Raw genomic sequence first — 13,980 nt, 5'->3', positions numbered from 1 at the left:
GAGAGAGGGGGGGCGATTTATCTTGATCAACAAACTTCTGACTACTAGAAAGGTAACTTTGTTCTTGATTTTATTGTGATAAATTCTATTCTTAGTCTCCTTCCTTCTTTGGTAAATTAAGACAGTTCTGTCGTCCCAGCAATGTGGGTAATAATCATTTGATTCTTTTGGGTTCTTGTCTAGGTAATGATAATTCCAACCAAGGGATCTCATCCACTCCTAAAGATATCACAGATGCCGGTGATTTACCTCATTGACGTTGCCAAAGGGGTTCAAGTGCTAAAGGTGATATTGTGATGATTGAACTTCTAGGAAGAGGAAGGACACTGGGGACTTGTCCTATTTTCTTAAAGATATAGAAAACATGACTTAAATTGGTCAGTCCTTTCAGGAAAGAGAGAAAGGTGTTGGGGTACTCTAGAGGGGACAGTATTCCTAAATAAAAAAGAAAGAATAGAAAAACCATCAATCATGAGTGGGAATGGACATTAGAGGTATTCCAAGAGGGGGGCAGCAGGTATCACATGACAATTTTGAATTGCAATTTGAGAGGGTCGGGGGATAGAATAAAGTGGAAAGTGGGGGTTGTAGGCCAGACATGGCTTTTCTTCAACAAACTGAACAGGAGTTTGTGGATGTTTCTCTTGATTAGGAGTACAAGACAGGAAAGCATGTTTAAGGATTGTGTTTGCATGTCATATGTTGGTTCTTTGACTGATTATTTGAATTGTTTGGGCTATGAGATGGCTTCTAAGAGGACTCTCTTGTTACAAAGTTTTTCTATCTCTGTTTTTTTTTTATACATTAGAGTTAGAGGAGGGCGGTGCCCCAATTGTCCTTGCCTAAGGCTTTCTTTTTGGGCCGAATTTGGGGGGTTTGTATGGATTGTGTGGTTCACATTAGGGTCAGGGGGGTGATTTTAATATCTTTAGGTCAAGAAAAGTTTGGGGCTCTAGAATCAGAGCTAGTATGAGCAGTTATGATGATTTTAATAAAGACTGTCATTTGAGATATATTCCTTTGTCTAGTGCTCAGCTTACGCAAGTATCCCATATTGAAAGATTCCTTTTTTAGTACAGAGTGGGAGGATATTTTTCAGTTTAGTCCAAGAGATCCATACTAGACCAGTCCCTGATCATTTTCCCTTTGTATTAAAGAGTCAAATCATGTGACGTAGGGCCCCGGTCAAATCCAATTTGAAAATATGTGGTTGATTCACCATGACTTTCATTAGCCAGTGGTTCATTGGTAGAGTGATCGTCATTTTCAAGGCTGGGCTGGCTTTGTTCTTATGAAGTTGAAATTTCTAAAAGATATGCTTGAGGTGTGGAAAAAGGAGGTTTTCAAAGATTTGATGAAGGAAAAAAATGACGTTTTTAGGGAGATTGGGGTTTTAGGTAGGATCTTTTGGGTGGGGAGGGTTTTTTTTTTTTGGGGGGGGGGGTAGCTTTTAAGGAGGAGTAGAGTATAATGAGTAATTTAAAAAATGAGCTAGAAAAGGTGTTATGGAAGGAGGAGATTAGTTGGATACAAGAAGTAAGGGGTAAATGTGTGACAGAAGGAGTTTGTAAGTTGTAAAACTTCTTTTTTCATGTGATAGAGAATGGGACAAGGAAGAATATGATTAGGGGGCCAGAAGTGTAGAATGGCTACATAATTCATGATCTGGGAGTTATTGTAGAGGAGTTTAGTCTGTTTTATGAAGTCTTGTTTTATAAGAAGAAGGTTTTAAGGCCAATGATCAATTGACTGAACCGTAAAACTAATAATTGATTGACCGGACTGGAGTTCTATTTGTTGGTTTGGCCTTTGAATAAGGATGAGGTGCAGGAAGCAGTATTTGGTATGAAGGAGATAAAGTGCATGGTTATATGACTTTACAAATGGCCTTCTTTCACCATTACTGTGAAAGATTATCTTTTAAAGGTTGTTTATGAGTTTCATGCCAATAGGGTTATGGAAAGAAAGTTAGCTCAACACTTCTACTTTTATCATCCTTGTGCCCAAGAAGGATCATTCTCTATGTGTAAGGGATTATAGGTTGATAAGTTTGGTACCCATTCTAACGAAAATATTATTAGAATACTACACACCCCTTCCCTCAAGCAGCATTTGTTGGAGGTAAGCACATTTGATGGTTCCTTGGCTGCTAATAAAGTTGTGGAGATGCTAGTAGCAGGAATAGGAAAGGGATTGTTGTCAAGTTGGATCTTGAGAAGGCTTATGATAGAGTTATTTGGGGTTTTATGGATAGCATTATAACTAATGATTATTAGGGGTTGGTTTTCTTCTTCTATGTTTTCAGCAATTATTTATGGTCAATTTAGAGCTTGGTTTTCAGCTTCAAGGGACTTGCTCAAAGGTGATCCTTTGTGTTGGAGATGTGGCTCAAATTTGAGTGGAACGCGTGCACCAAGGAAAGCTTAGTGATGCAAAGAACAAGGAGACTAGTTGCAGCCTGCAGGATCAAACCATCGACGGATTGGTCGACGGTATCAGAGAGGGTTTGCTCTCAGTATCAAACCGTCGACGGTTTCGTTTGCCGCAAGTCACGGAATTTGAATCGAGAGATCAGTAGATTGGGGGTTTTGGAGGATTTTCCTCTGGGGATTGCTACAAGAGTGATTTAGATAGATTCAAAGACTTCTGTATGCGTAAGGGTTCATTTATATATATTATTTTGCAACCCTTGATGTAAGTTTGACATTGTGATGGTGAAAAATTCAGTCGCTGCTCCCGTGGACGTAGGCACATTTCCAAACCACGTAAATCTTGTGTCCTTGATTATTGCTTTTGTTTACTCTCTTTGTGAGTAATTGCTTGATTCCGTATATTCATCATTGAGTGCTTGCATTACTTGGTCGAGATTCGAATAGTGTGTGTTTTCCGCTGCGCATTCTCATCAACAATTGGTACTAGAGCTATGTTTGCTATGGCTAGGATCTCTTCGGTGAAGTTCAATGTTAATAAGTTCGATGGAACGGGAAATTTTGGACTTTGGCAGAGGAGGGTTAAGGAATTGCTAATGCAGCAAGGTATGGTGAAGGCATTATAAGGAAAGAAGCCGGAAGGCATGGACGACACGAGTTGGAAGGAGTTGGAAGCAAAAGTTGAGTCCACTATCAGGCATTGTCTGGCCGATGACGTGATGTATCACGTCATGGATGAGGAATCGCCGGCATCGGTTTGGCTGAAACTAGAAAGCCGGTACATGTCCAAGTCATTGACGAACAAGTTGTATCTTAAGCAAAAAATATATAGGCTTAAGATGGCAGAGGATTCGGACCTAACTCAGCACATCAACACATTCAATCAGAACATTAGTGATCTGAAGCGAGTTGATGTGAAGTTTGAGGAAGAAGACAAAGCGTTGATGCTGCTTAATTCTACCTACATCTCCTACATACAAGAATCTTGTTACGACTCTGACATGGGGGAAAGAAACTGGAGTTGGAGGATATCACGAGTGTATTGTTGGGGTTCCATCAAAGGAAGAAGGCCAACGATGAGAGTTCACAAGCTGAAGGGCTTGTGGCAAAGGTGAATCAAGATCGTAGGAGGAGCAATTTCCGAGGTCGATCGAGCAACAGTAGGACTCGGTCCAAATCCAAGAAGAGGAAGGACGTGCGGTATTTTAAGTTTGGGAAAAAGGGTCACATAAAACCCAATTGTCCGGAGAGGAAGAAGGGGAATGCTGAAAACAAATAAGAGTCATCAAACACGACGAATGTAGTAGAAGAAGGAGACTTTGAAAGCAATAACGGTGATATGCTCTCAATTTCATCTGGGTCAGATGAGTTCACAGATTCTTGGATCTTGGACTCGGCATGTTCTTATCATATGACGTCCAACAAAGAATGGTTCACTACGTACATATTGGTGAGTTTTGGTTTCGTTTTGATAGGAAACGATGTTGCATGCAAAGTGGTCGGGATGGGGAATATCAAAATCAAGATGTATGATGGTGTGGTGAGGACGTTATGTAATGTTAGGCACATACCGGAGTTGAGGAAGAATCTGGTTTCATTAGGCACTTTGGATTGTAACGGGTTTAGTTACAAATCTAAAGGTGGGGTAATGAAGGTGAGCAAAGGCGTTCTGACCATGATGAAGGGGAAGAGAGTACCGTAGAATATATATACACTGCTGGGTACTACGGTTGTAGGTGGAGCTATAGCAGCAGAGTCTGAATCTGATAGTACCATTTTGTGGCATTTGCGTTTAGGGCATATGGGTGAGCGTGGAATGAAGGGACTTCATAAAAGAAATCTTTTGAAGGGGGTAAAATCATATAAGTTAGATTTCCTCAATTACTGTGTGCTTGGGAAGCAAAATAGGATTCAGTTCATAATAGCCACGCACAAGACGGAGGGAATGCTGGACTACATTCATTCATACGTTTAGGGGCCGATGAGAGTGGCATCACGAGGGGGACATGCGTACTTCATGAGTTTCATTGATGATTACTCACGGAAGGTCTAGGTGTACTGCATGCGGCATAAGTCGGAGACGTTTGCCAAGTTTAAACTATGGAAAGCTGAGGTGGAAAACCAGACCGAGAGAAAGATTAAGTTCCTCAAGACAAACAATGGAACTGAGTACACAAACTTGAGTTTCAGATAATTCTGAGAGCAGCATGGCATAAGGAGATATTTTACAGTACGCCGGATACCACAACAAAATGGTGTGGCAGAAAGGATGAACCGAACCCTAGCTAAAAGGGCTCGGTGTCTCAAGTTGAATGCTGAGCTCACTATGAATTTCTGGGCCAAGGCGGTTAGTATGGCTTGTTTCTTGGTAAACAGATCACCAAGGGCATCACAAGATGGGAAAGTTGCTGAGGAGGTGTGAACAGGTAATGAGGTAAACTAGTTCGGATTGAGAGTATTTGGGTGTCCAGCCTATGCACACATTCCTAGTGAGAAGAGATCAAAGCTTGAGGCGAAGTCTAGACGGTTCATCTCTTTGAGATATCAAAAATGTGTGGAAGGGCTCAAGTTGTGGGATCCAGTGGCAAACAAAGTGGTGATCAGTAGAGATGTGATTTTCGATGAGAAAGCCATGTTGTGGCATACTCAGGAGGAAAAAGAGAAACAGGTGCCAGAAAATCGCTACAGCAATGAGCATGCAATTTAGGTGAAGTTGGAGACTCAGAGCAGAAACGCAAGGAGTTCTGCTCGATAGATCAGCCGGCGGTGCAAGTGGAGTCAGAAACTCAAGATGGAGATGACGATGTTCATAACATAGGGAGTTCTAGCTCGGATGACCAGCATCCGCGTTGCAGTATAGCTGTAGAAAGACCCAGGCGCATCGTCAAGCCACCCCCTAGGTACGGTTTTGACGATCTGGTGTCTTATGCGCTTATCACTAGTAGTAGGGATCCAACTACCTTTCAAGAGGTCGTGCACAGCTAGGATAAAGGTAGTCGGATGGGCGATGGAGGAGATTGAGTCATTGCATAAGAACCAGAAGTGAGACTTGGTGGAGCTTCTAGCTAGGAAGCGGGCGATCAAATGCAAGTGGATGTACAGGAAGAAAGAAGCAGTTTCAGAAAAGGAAAGAGAGAAGTACAAGGCTCTCTTGGTAGCAAAGGGATACTTGCAGAGGAAGGGAGTTGATTATGATGAAATCTTCTCCCCTGTGGTCAAGCACACTTCCATCAGGGTAGTGTTGGGATTGGTGGCACAATACGACATGCATCTGGAGTAGATGGATGTAAAGATGGCGTTCCTCCATGGTGATTTGAAGGAGCTGATTTACATGACACAACCAGAAGGGTTTTGCCAACCTGGACAGGAGCACTTAGTTTGTAAACTAAAGAAGTCACTTTATGGGCTAAAGCAACCTCTGAGGCAATGGTACAAAAGGTTTGACACCTACATAATCCGTATTAGCTATAGGAGGTATGAGTACGATTGATGCATCTATGTGAGAAGTCTTGAGGACAATTCTCTCATATTTCTATTGCTATATGTTGACGACATGTTGATTGCTGCTAAAGACATGACTGAGGTAAATTAAATGAAGACTCTGTTGGGAAAGAGTTCAACATGAAAGGCTTGGGTGCAGCAAGAGGATACTTGGCATGGAGATTCGCAAAAACAAAGTTGCAGGGAGACTATGGTTATCTCAAGGCTGCTATGTGGAGAAGGTGTTGGAGAGGTTTAGCATGGCTAATGTTAAACCGGTGAGCACACTTTTGGTGGGTCATTTCAGGCTGTCTACCGCCTAGTGCCCTAAGACAAACGATGAGGTTTGTGATATGTTGAAAGTTCCCTATGCCAGTGCAGTGAGGCGTCTGATGTATGTCATGGTATGTACAAGGTCAAACCTGGCACAGACTGTCAGCGTGGTGAGCAAGTTCTTTTCGAATCCGAGTTGACAGCATTAAGATGCGGTCAAGTAGATTTTCAAGTACTTTAAGGGTACAACCGGATATGGCATCATGTTCAGTAGATATTAGAGTGATTCATCAATGGTAGGGTACATGGATGCTGACTACGTAGGAGACTTGGTTGACAGGGGGTCTACCACAGAGTACGTATTTGCCCTTATGGGAGGACCTATTTGTTGGACGTCTATGGTGCAGTCGCTTGTTGCCCTTTCTACTACTAAGTCGGAGTACATGGCAATGGCTGAGGCTGCCAAGGAAGCATTGTGGCTCACAGGATTGGTCAAGGAGTTGGGTGTCTAACAAGGTGGAGGTCGGCTGCAGTGTGATAGTCAGAGTGCCATTTACTTGGCGAAGAATCAAGTGTATCATGCAAGGAAAAAGCACATTGATGTGCAGTCTCACAGGGTTAGGGAATTGATTGCTTCAGGTGAACCTCTACTTGAAAAGGTTCACACATCTAACAATGCAGTTGATATGTTGACAAAGCCTGTCACAACAAACAAGTTCAAGCATTGCTTGGACTTGATCAACGTCTCCAGGTGCTAGACGGGAGACAGTCCCAATCTGCTGATCCGGGTGGAGCAGTGGGTATGCTTTCGGATTTCTCCTAAGTGGTAAATATTCGCTAAGGTGGAAGAGCAGTGGGTATGCTTTCGGATTTCTCCTAAGTGGTAAATATTCGCTAAGGTGGAGATTGTTGGAGATGTGACTCATATTTGAGTGGAACATATGCATTGGGGAATGCTTAGTGATGCAAAGAACAAGGAGGCTAGTTGCGGGATCAAACCGTCAACGGATTGGTCGATGGTATTAGAGATGGTTTACTCTCAGTATCAAACTGTCAACAGTTTCAGTTCAGTCTGCAGAATTTAGCTCTCAGCATTAAACCGTCAACGGTATTCGGCACAAGTCACGGAATTTGAATCTGGAGATCAATAGATTGGGGGTTTTAAATGATTTTCCTCCGAAGATTGCTACAGGAGTGATTTAGATAGGTTCTAAGACTTCTGTACAAATAAGGGTTCGTTTATATACATTATTTTGTAACCCTTGATGTAAGTTTGACATTGTGATAGTGAAAAATTTAGTCGCTGCTCCCGTGGACGTAGGCACATTGTCGAACCACATAAATCTTGTGTCTTTGATTATTGCTTTTGTTCATTCTCTTTGAGAATTTGCTTGATTCCGTATATTCATCATTGAGTGCTTGCATTATTTGGTCGGGATTCGAATTGTGTGTGTTTTCCGCTACACATTTGCATCAACACTTTGTCCCTTTTTTAGTTTACTTTAGTTGTTGATATCATTGTAGGATGTAAATGTGAGGCTTTAGGCTTATTGTTACATCCGACGCTGATACTATTCTTCGAAACATGGTTGGGGAGTTCTAAGAATGCTCTAATGTTGCTTTGTATTTGAGTGTGCATGAAATTCCTTGTTACATTTGTTTAGTTTATCGTAGAGTTCACAAGTGAGCTATAACTTATTTAGATCCTCTTCTGGGAGGTAATACCTCATTCTACTTCTTTTTGAGATCTTGTGTTAAAGCTAGTTGCCAAGAGGAGAGACAGTGTAAGCTATCTATTTTTGGTTGTGTTACTTTAGTCTCTGCTTGTCTGTCTAGGATTCCTAATTGTCTTTGTTTATGATCCCCATTAATAGTGTCTGAAACAATGGAGAAGTTTATGAGAAATTTTCTTCGGTCTAGGGCAGGGAGAATAGGAAAGGCAGTTTAGCCAGTTGTGAGTTTGTGAGGAAGCCTATATCTAAAGGACTGGCAGTGGGGAGCTTAGTGTAGAAGAACATCTACTTAGGGGGGGAAAATTTCCACTAGTCAAGATGCTACAATTATGAATTTCCAGGGCAAAGAAGAATCTAATATTCGTAAAAATCATCCACTGTTTCACAATATTAATGATAGGGAGGTGGATGAATTTAGTTCTCTGAACTACATTCTCAATTCCTATTGAGTTCTCTTTTATCTGTGGATAAGAGATTTTTGTGTTTTGATAGTTCTGAAATTTTTTGTTGTAATCCTTTTATTTGCATCTCGTTCAGACCTTGACAGAGAGTCCTTTCATATTGAATAAGTTTATTTGGAAGGCCAGGGTTCCTTTTAGAGGCCTTTGCTCAGTGCATAATTTTGAATAGGGTAAATAACTAAATACCAATAGTAGTTTGCAAAAGAGGAGGCCTCCTAATAAGGCTGTCACCTGATAAATACACAGAGTTGTCAGACCAGTGCTCATCTTTTTCTACATTGTCCTTATGTTGGAGTTGCGGAATCTACACTTTGAGTGTGCCTAAATGCTATGGAGAAGCTGTTTCTCATGAGATTTTGGGCATCTAGCAAAAAAAGAATTGTAGAATTTTCTGAGTTATGCTTTGGTGTGGTGCACTTGGTCGTATAGGAATTCAAGGGCCATTCTGACACTACTCTCCCCCTTCATTTGCTCTAGGATATGATGGCTTTCTACGCCTCACTTTGGGCTTTGTTGCTCAGTGCTTTTGCAAGAGTTTCTTTGAGAAATTCAGAGTGATTGAAGATCTTTGCTATACTGATTTCTACATGAGTTGCTTTGCTTGATTGAATTATTCTTTTGTTTTTGCTCCTCCTTTTGTTCTTTATGAGTGGACATCTTGTCCTAAGTATTGTATATTCTTCTTCTATTTCTTAATATTAAGTTTCTTTTCTTATAAAAAGAATTTGTACACACCAAGTTTATTTTTGATCTGGAATAACTAGAGAATGGGCTATTCTAGTATTAATACCACACAATCTCCAATAAAAACTATCCAGCAATACATATTTAATACATTTAAGAATATCGCCAATCAATGTTGCGCCGTCATCTCCAAAAAAAAAGGATTTAGGGATGAATAAATGAAATCATCAACAATAACAACAATCGGACATTCAAAGAGAATAAATGAAAATGTGCAACAAGTCTAAATGTTAACAGTATTCTCAATATCAGTATGCAAATCACTTACAAACACTTAATTTTCTGATTATAACAAGTTCTACATTGGCGTGAATACTAGTACAAAATGTAAAAGAAGAATAAACAGATAAAAATTTTCGATATATTATTTTAAATTAATAACCTGAAGCCATCATCAGTTAATGAATAGGGAAAATACAGACCATTTGGAGAATAAATGCTGAGATGAATTGGAATGTTTGAGATGTGTTTTGTCTTCCCAGTTATGCGATCTGTTTCATCTTGAATCTCTTTACGCACAGAAGCTGCATCAACAGCCAAAAAAAAAATGCTAATTTGTTGAAGAAATATTAAAAGTAATAGAATTTTTAAAACAATCAGAGAAAGGAAAGAACTGGTGGTGGTTTGTGTTGTCTAGGAGAAACACTAAACAATGAACAAAGCAGTTTTTTTTTTTTCTTCTTTTTTTCCGGGGGAGGGTGGGGTGGGGTGATGGTTGAATGGGCTCACGGGGAAATCTCCCAAACTACCACAAAACAGTTATCATTTGAACATTAGGCTAGAGAAACATGTGATGATACCATTGACTAGAACTAGACAAAAATAAACCAATGACATATTTCGAGCACACAATTGCACAATTCACCAATGAGAAAGCCTATAAAGTTTAAATTGAATCTGTGCATCGGGAAAATGAAGCTTTAAACATATTTTCACAAAAAATTACTGGCAAGGCAACCAGCTGTGCAACAGATCTGTTCATATGACATCTACACTTGTTCTATTACTGCATTAAAAAGCCAACCATGGTGGAGACCATCAAGGGGCAATAGCCAGCCATCTTTTGTGTATCTTCCTCATAGTAAATAATGGAATAAGAAGCTTCTTTTCCTTAAACCAAGCGTCATGGGCCAAACACCTCAGACCTTATGAACAATTACAGCACACTGGCACTAATTACAGCACACTGGCTTAACTAATCATCCGAAAGTATATTGCGGTTTCACCATATGAACAATTCACCACCATCAAATGCAAGTGAAGCAGAAGTAGTAAGCAAACATGAAAGCGAACAAGAGTCACACAGTAAACTGTAAAGCAATGCAATTCACTATTCACACCTCCGTAGGCAACTTGTAATTAGCAAGGAAGGCAAGTAAGCTAAACATGTTTACAATAGCTAGTGAATTTTACAATGAATGATAACAATAACCCTCCCCTAAGGAGCTTTATATGCTATTCTCACTCTGTTACAAGGAAACATCAAAGTGACCAAAGAGTCAAACTCACTATTTTCACCAAGGCATTATCCAACTCCAAGAATAAACCTAAACTATTATTTACCTGATAGTTACCCGTCCTATGTACACTAGACAAGCGGTCATAAGCCAAGCATAATGCCTTGAACAAGCTTGGCTTGCAACACCAACTGATGCTTATTCTCAGTTTCCCAAACAATCATAGGAAATATTTGATGCTCTTGTTTACAACAACAAATGACATTAACTAAAGCAAGCTGATAAATCCTTTTTACCAACATTCCTCTAGAGCCCACATCTAAATTAATCATCCAAAATAGTTATAAGCCAATATCTCAACAATCACTAAAATAGTTTGTTTACTGCAGCAAATGACAAATAGAAGCAACAAGATAAATCCCTTTTACCACCATTCTATCTAAGGCCCACCCATAAATTAGTCATCCAAAGCAGTTATAAGTTGGTCCCAACAATCATATAAAATAGAGTGGTTCTTCACATGTAAGCTATTGACTCCTATGAAAACTTTAATGTGGCCATGGATTTCAACAATTTTTATTTTATCAACGAAGATAATTTCATCAAAGGGCATCAAGGGAATGCCACCCATGTACAAAAAACAAGGTACTTACCTGCACTGCAGAGTATCAAAAAAACCAAGAATTACAAGAGAGTTAACTAAAGAAAAACTACTGTGCCATCTAGTAATAGTTATAATTGGTGGTCTACAAAAACATGTAAGGGCGTTGTTGTTCCTTCAAAAGCTCTCTTATTCCTTTTCTCCACACAAAAGGGAATGAGGAACAAGGCTTTCTTTCTCTCCTTACTGGAACAGATTCCAACATTGAAAAGCTATATGATTCTGCAGTAATTAGGTGCTCTTTTGCTCTCCATATCCACATTACTACAAAAATTTAGGACTCACAATATCCAACAGAGAACCTAGTTAACAAGAAATGTGAAGGAGTTACATTTGGACAGCCAAGAAAGTATAGGTCTGCCTGGGCATCTTAGCGGCATGGGAAGTCCTCAATAAAATATTAAACCTTTAAACAATTCTTCATATATTCTGAACACCACACTAATGCTAAAGAGTGTAAGAAACGTAAACCACATTTGTTCTCAATGCACAAGTTCACATCAATCATTTGTAACAAAGCAATAGAAGAAACAACACATTATTAGAAAACTTGCATTCTCTGAACTGTTTTCAATTGTATTAGCCGCGTGGAGGCATGCTTTTAGGCCTTCTAGAAAAAGATAAAATTTACATAAATCACCAGAAAGAAAATTAACTTATGATTATGAACAAAAGAAATAATGAAGAAAAAAATTAATTAATTCAACATTAAATCAAAGATGGGTAAACATTTATTCCAGGGAGAAAATTTCTTGAAGTTCAAAGTACCAAAATCAGCAAACTTCTTCCTTGGTGCGTGAAGAAACTCTGCATATTCAGACTGCCCCTTGTCTGTTTTATGAAGTTGCAATACCAATGGTCTCCTTGTAACAATACCTGACAATTGAAGAAAAAAAAAGTTCGTCGAGTACAAACAAACGTTGAAAGAAACAAAATATTATACTCTGCATTTCAGTGTCACAAGTAGACATCTAAATGAAGTGGGAATAGCATTTAGAAATTAAAAATGAAAGTGATCACTCCCACTCTGGTATGAAATCAAAAGTAGAACCGATGGATACAAGAATTATAAAGTATGCAGCATTGTTATTCATCTCAATGCAAAGCATTTGCCCCACCTCCATTGCTCGTAAAGAAACCGAAGATGGGAAAACCGTCTTTTGTTTCTTCTAGTTAATACCTCAAATTGGACTAAACTAAGCAGTTGCATCAGGCCCATTTTGAGCATAAGTTGTACTTTTCAGGTCATGGCTACGGAAAATCTACAAATAAAAAATTTGGAAGGACATGTGCACTTCGCTATTGGCTCAATCCGCTCCCTCTTACTCACACATATGGAATTATTGGTGTGCGTGCAGCTGGAGTGCATTAGGCTTTTCATAAGAAGGAAAGTCGGGTTTTTTCCGTTTCCTCCATTTTATAGAAAAAAGCAATAGATCATTGAAACACACGACCCATAACATTGACATCTGAAACTAAAAAGATCGAAGTCATACACAACAATAAAAAATCTAGAATTACCCGATCCACGAGGCAGGAAATCCCTCCCCACCACACTTTCCAAGACTGATGATTTCCCGGAACTCTATGACCATCAAGAAACAAGAATCTGAGACGAACATGAAACCTCAAGCATAGAAACAAGAAAAACTTTGCGAGGAGACCAGACCTGGCCTCCAACGACGGCAACTGAAGGAAGAGCTTCCCAGAGAGACATGCCCTCGCCGCCGTGATCCCCGAGGACGGTGCAAGCTCGTTGGATTCGGTTCACAAGCCCAATCAAGCTCTCCATTGTCGCCATTTCAAGATCGAAGAACAATGCTGGTCCTGATTCACTGGAAACTGAGACAGAGGATATGAGATCAATGCCGGAAGACGAGATTTGTAGCAGAGAAGGTTTGGATCGTGAGAGGAGAAACCTGTGGGACTAAAATGAGATTGATATTGATTATTGGAAGAATGAATCTCAGATCAATCCGTGTGCGTGGGCGTCTGCGTGTGCGTGCGCGTGAGAGAGAGAGAGAGAGAACGCGAGTTAACGTTTTAACGAAAAACCGTTCATGACGTGACTGATCGACGCATGTTCTGAAATGTTGACCAAATTACATTACATTATATTTCTCCAAAAAAATAGGGTAGAACTACATTTAAGTCAACTGTAAATAGGAAAAAAAAAATTTACCATCTCACAACTAATGAAGGTTTTAAGTTGGTATAAATTGAACTGAAATACAATTGGCCTTTTAATTTTATATTTTTTTCATTTAATTTTTCATCCACGATTATAATATAGTCTAGACAATTATAAAGGGTTTAAGTTGGCATTAATTAACGAGTTACAAAATAATCAATTAGAGTGCTCAAAAGGATTAATGGAGTCGTATATAAGCATAGTGTTAAGTTGGTTACAATGTGCTCCATCTCTCTACGATGCTAGGAGAAAAAGAAAAAAAATGATGCACACGACTCTCTTCGTAAAAATAAACTTGGAATGAGATTCCAGTTAACACATCTTACAAACTCTTTATAATTGTCTAAACTATATTATAAACTTGAATTGAGATTCCAAATAAACTTAATTGTATTGGATTGAGATTCCAGATAACACATCTTATAAACCCTTTATAATTGTATAGGAGTAAGCAAGAAAAGCCAAAAATAAAATAAAATCAAACCGCAAAACCAGTCAAGAAATTTTCTCATCTTGGTTTTAGCTTGCATTCTTCTCAATTTTCTTTTTTC

General features: G+C 39.4%; 1 protein-coding gene across 1 annotated transcript in view; it reads right to left on the bottom strand.

Annotated features, from left to right (window-relative positions):
- The window catches only part of LOC131152836 (phragmoplastin DRP1C), a 44,352-nt gene extending 31,032 nt beyond the window's left edge, over window positions 1-13,320 (bottom strand). Inside the window, exons 1-5 of the mRNA XM_058104726.1 lie at window positions 13,158-13,320; window positions 12,908-13,080; window positions 12,760-12,823; window positions 12,007-12,114; window positions 9,543-9,644 (exon numbers count right to left, since the gene is read on the bottom strand). Of these exons, the coding sequence (XP_057960709.1) occupies window positions 9,543-9,644; window positions 12,007-12,114; window positions 12,760-12,823; window positions 12,908-13,039 (406 nt within the window). The 5' untranslated portion in view covers window positions 13,040-13,080; window positions 13,158-13,320. The remainder of the gene's footprint in view (window positions 1-9,542; window positions 9,645-12,006; window positions 12,115-12,759; window positions 12,824-12,907; window positions 13,081-13,157) is intronic.
- Between the last annotated feature and the right edge of the window lie 660 nt (window positions 13,321-13,980).

The sequence above is a fragment of the Malania oleifera genome, chromosome 4 (assembly GCF_029873635.1).
Source record: "Malania oleifera isolate guangnan ecotype guangnan chromosome 4, ASM2987363v1, whole genome shotgun sequence".
NCBI classification, from domain to species: domain Eukaryota; kingdom Viridiplantae; phylum Streptophyta; class Magnoliopsida; order Santalales; family Ximeniaceae; genus Malania; species Malania oleifera.
This window is presented reverse-complemented; position numbering and strand designations above follow the sequence as displayed.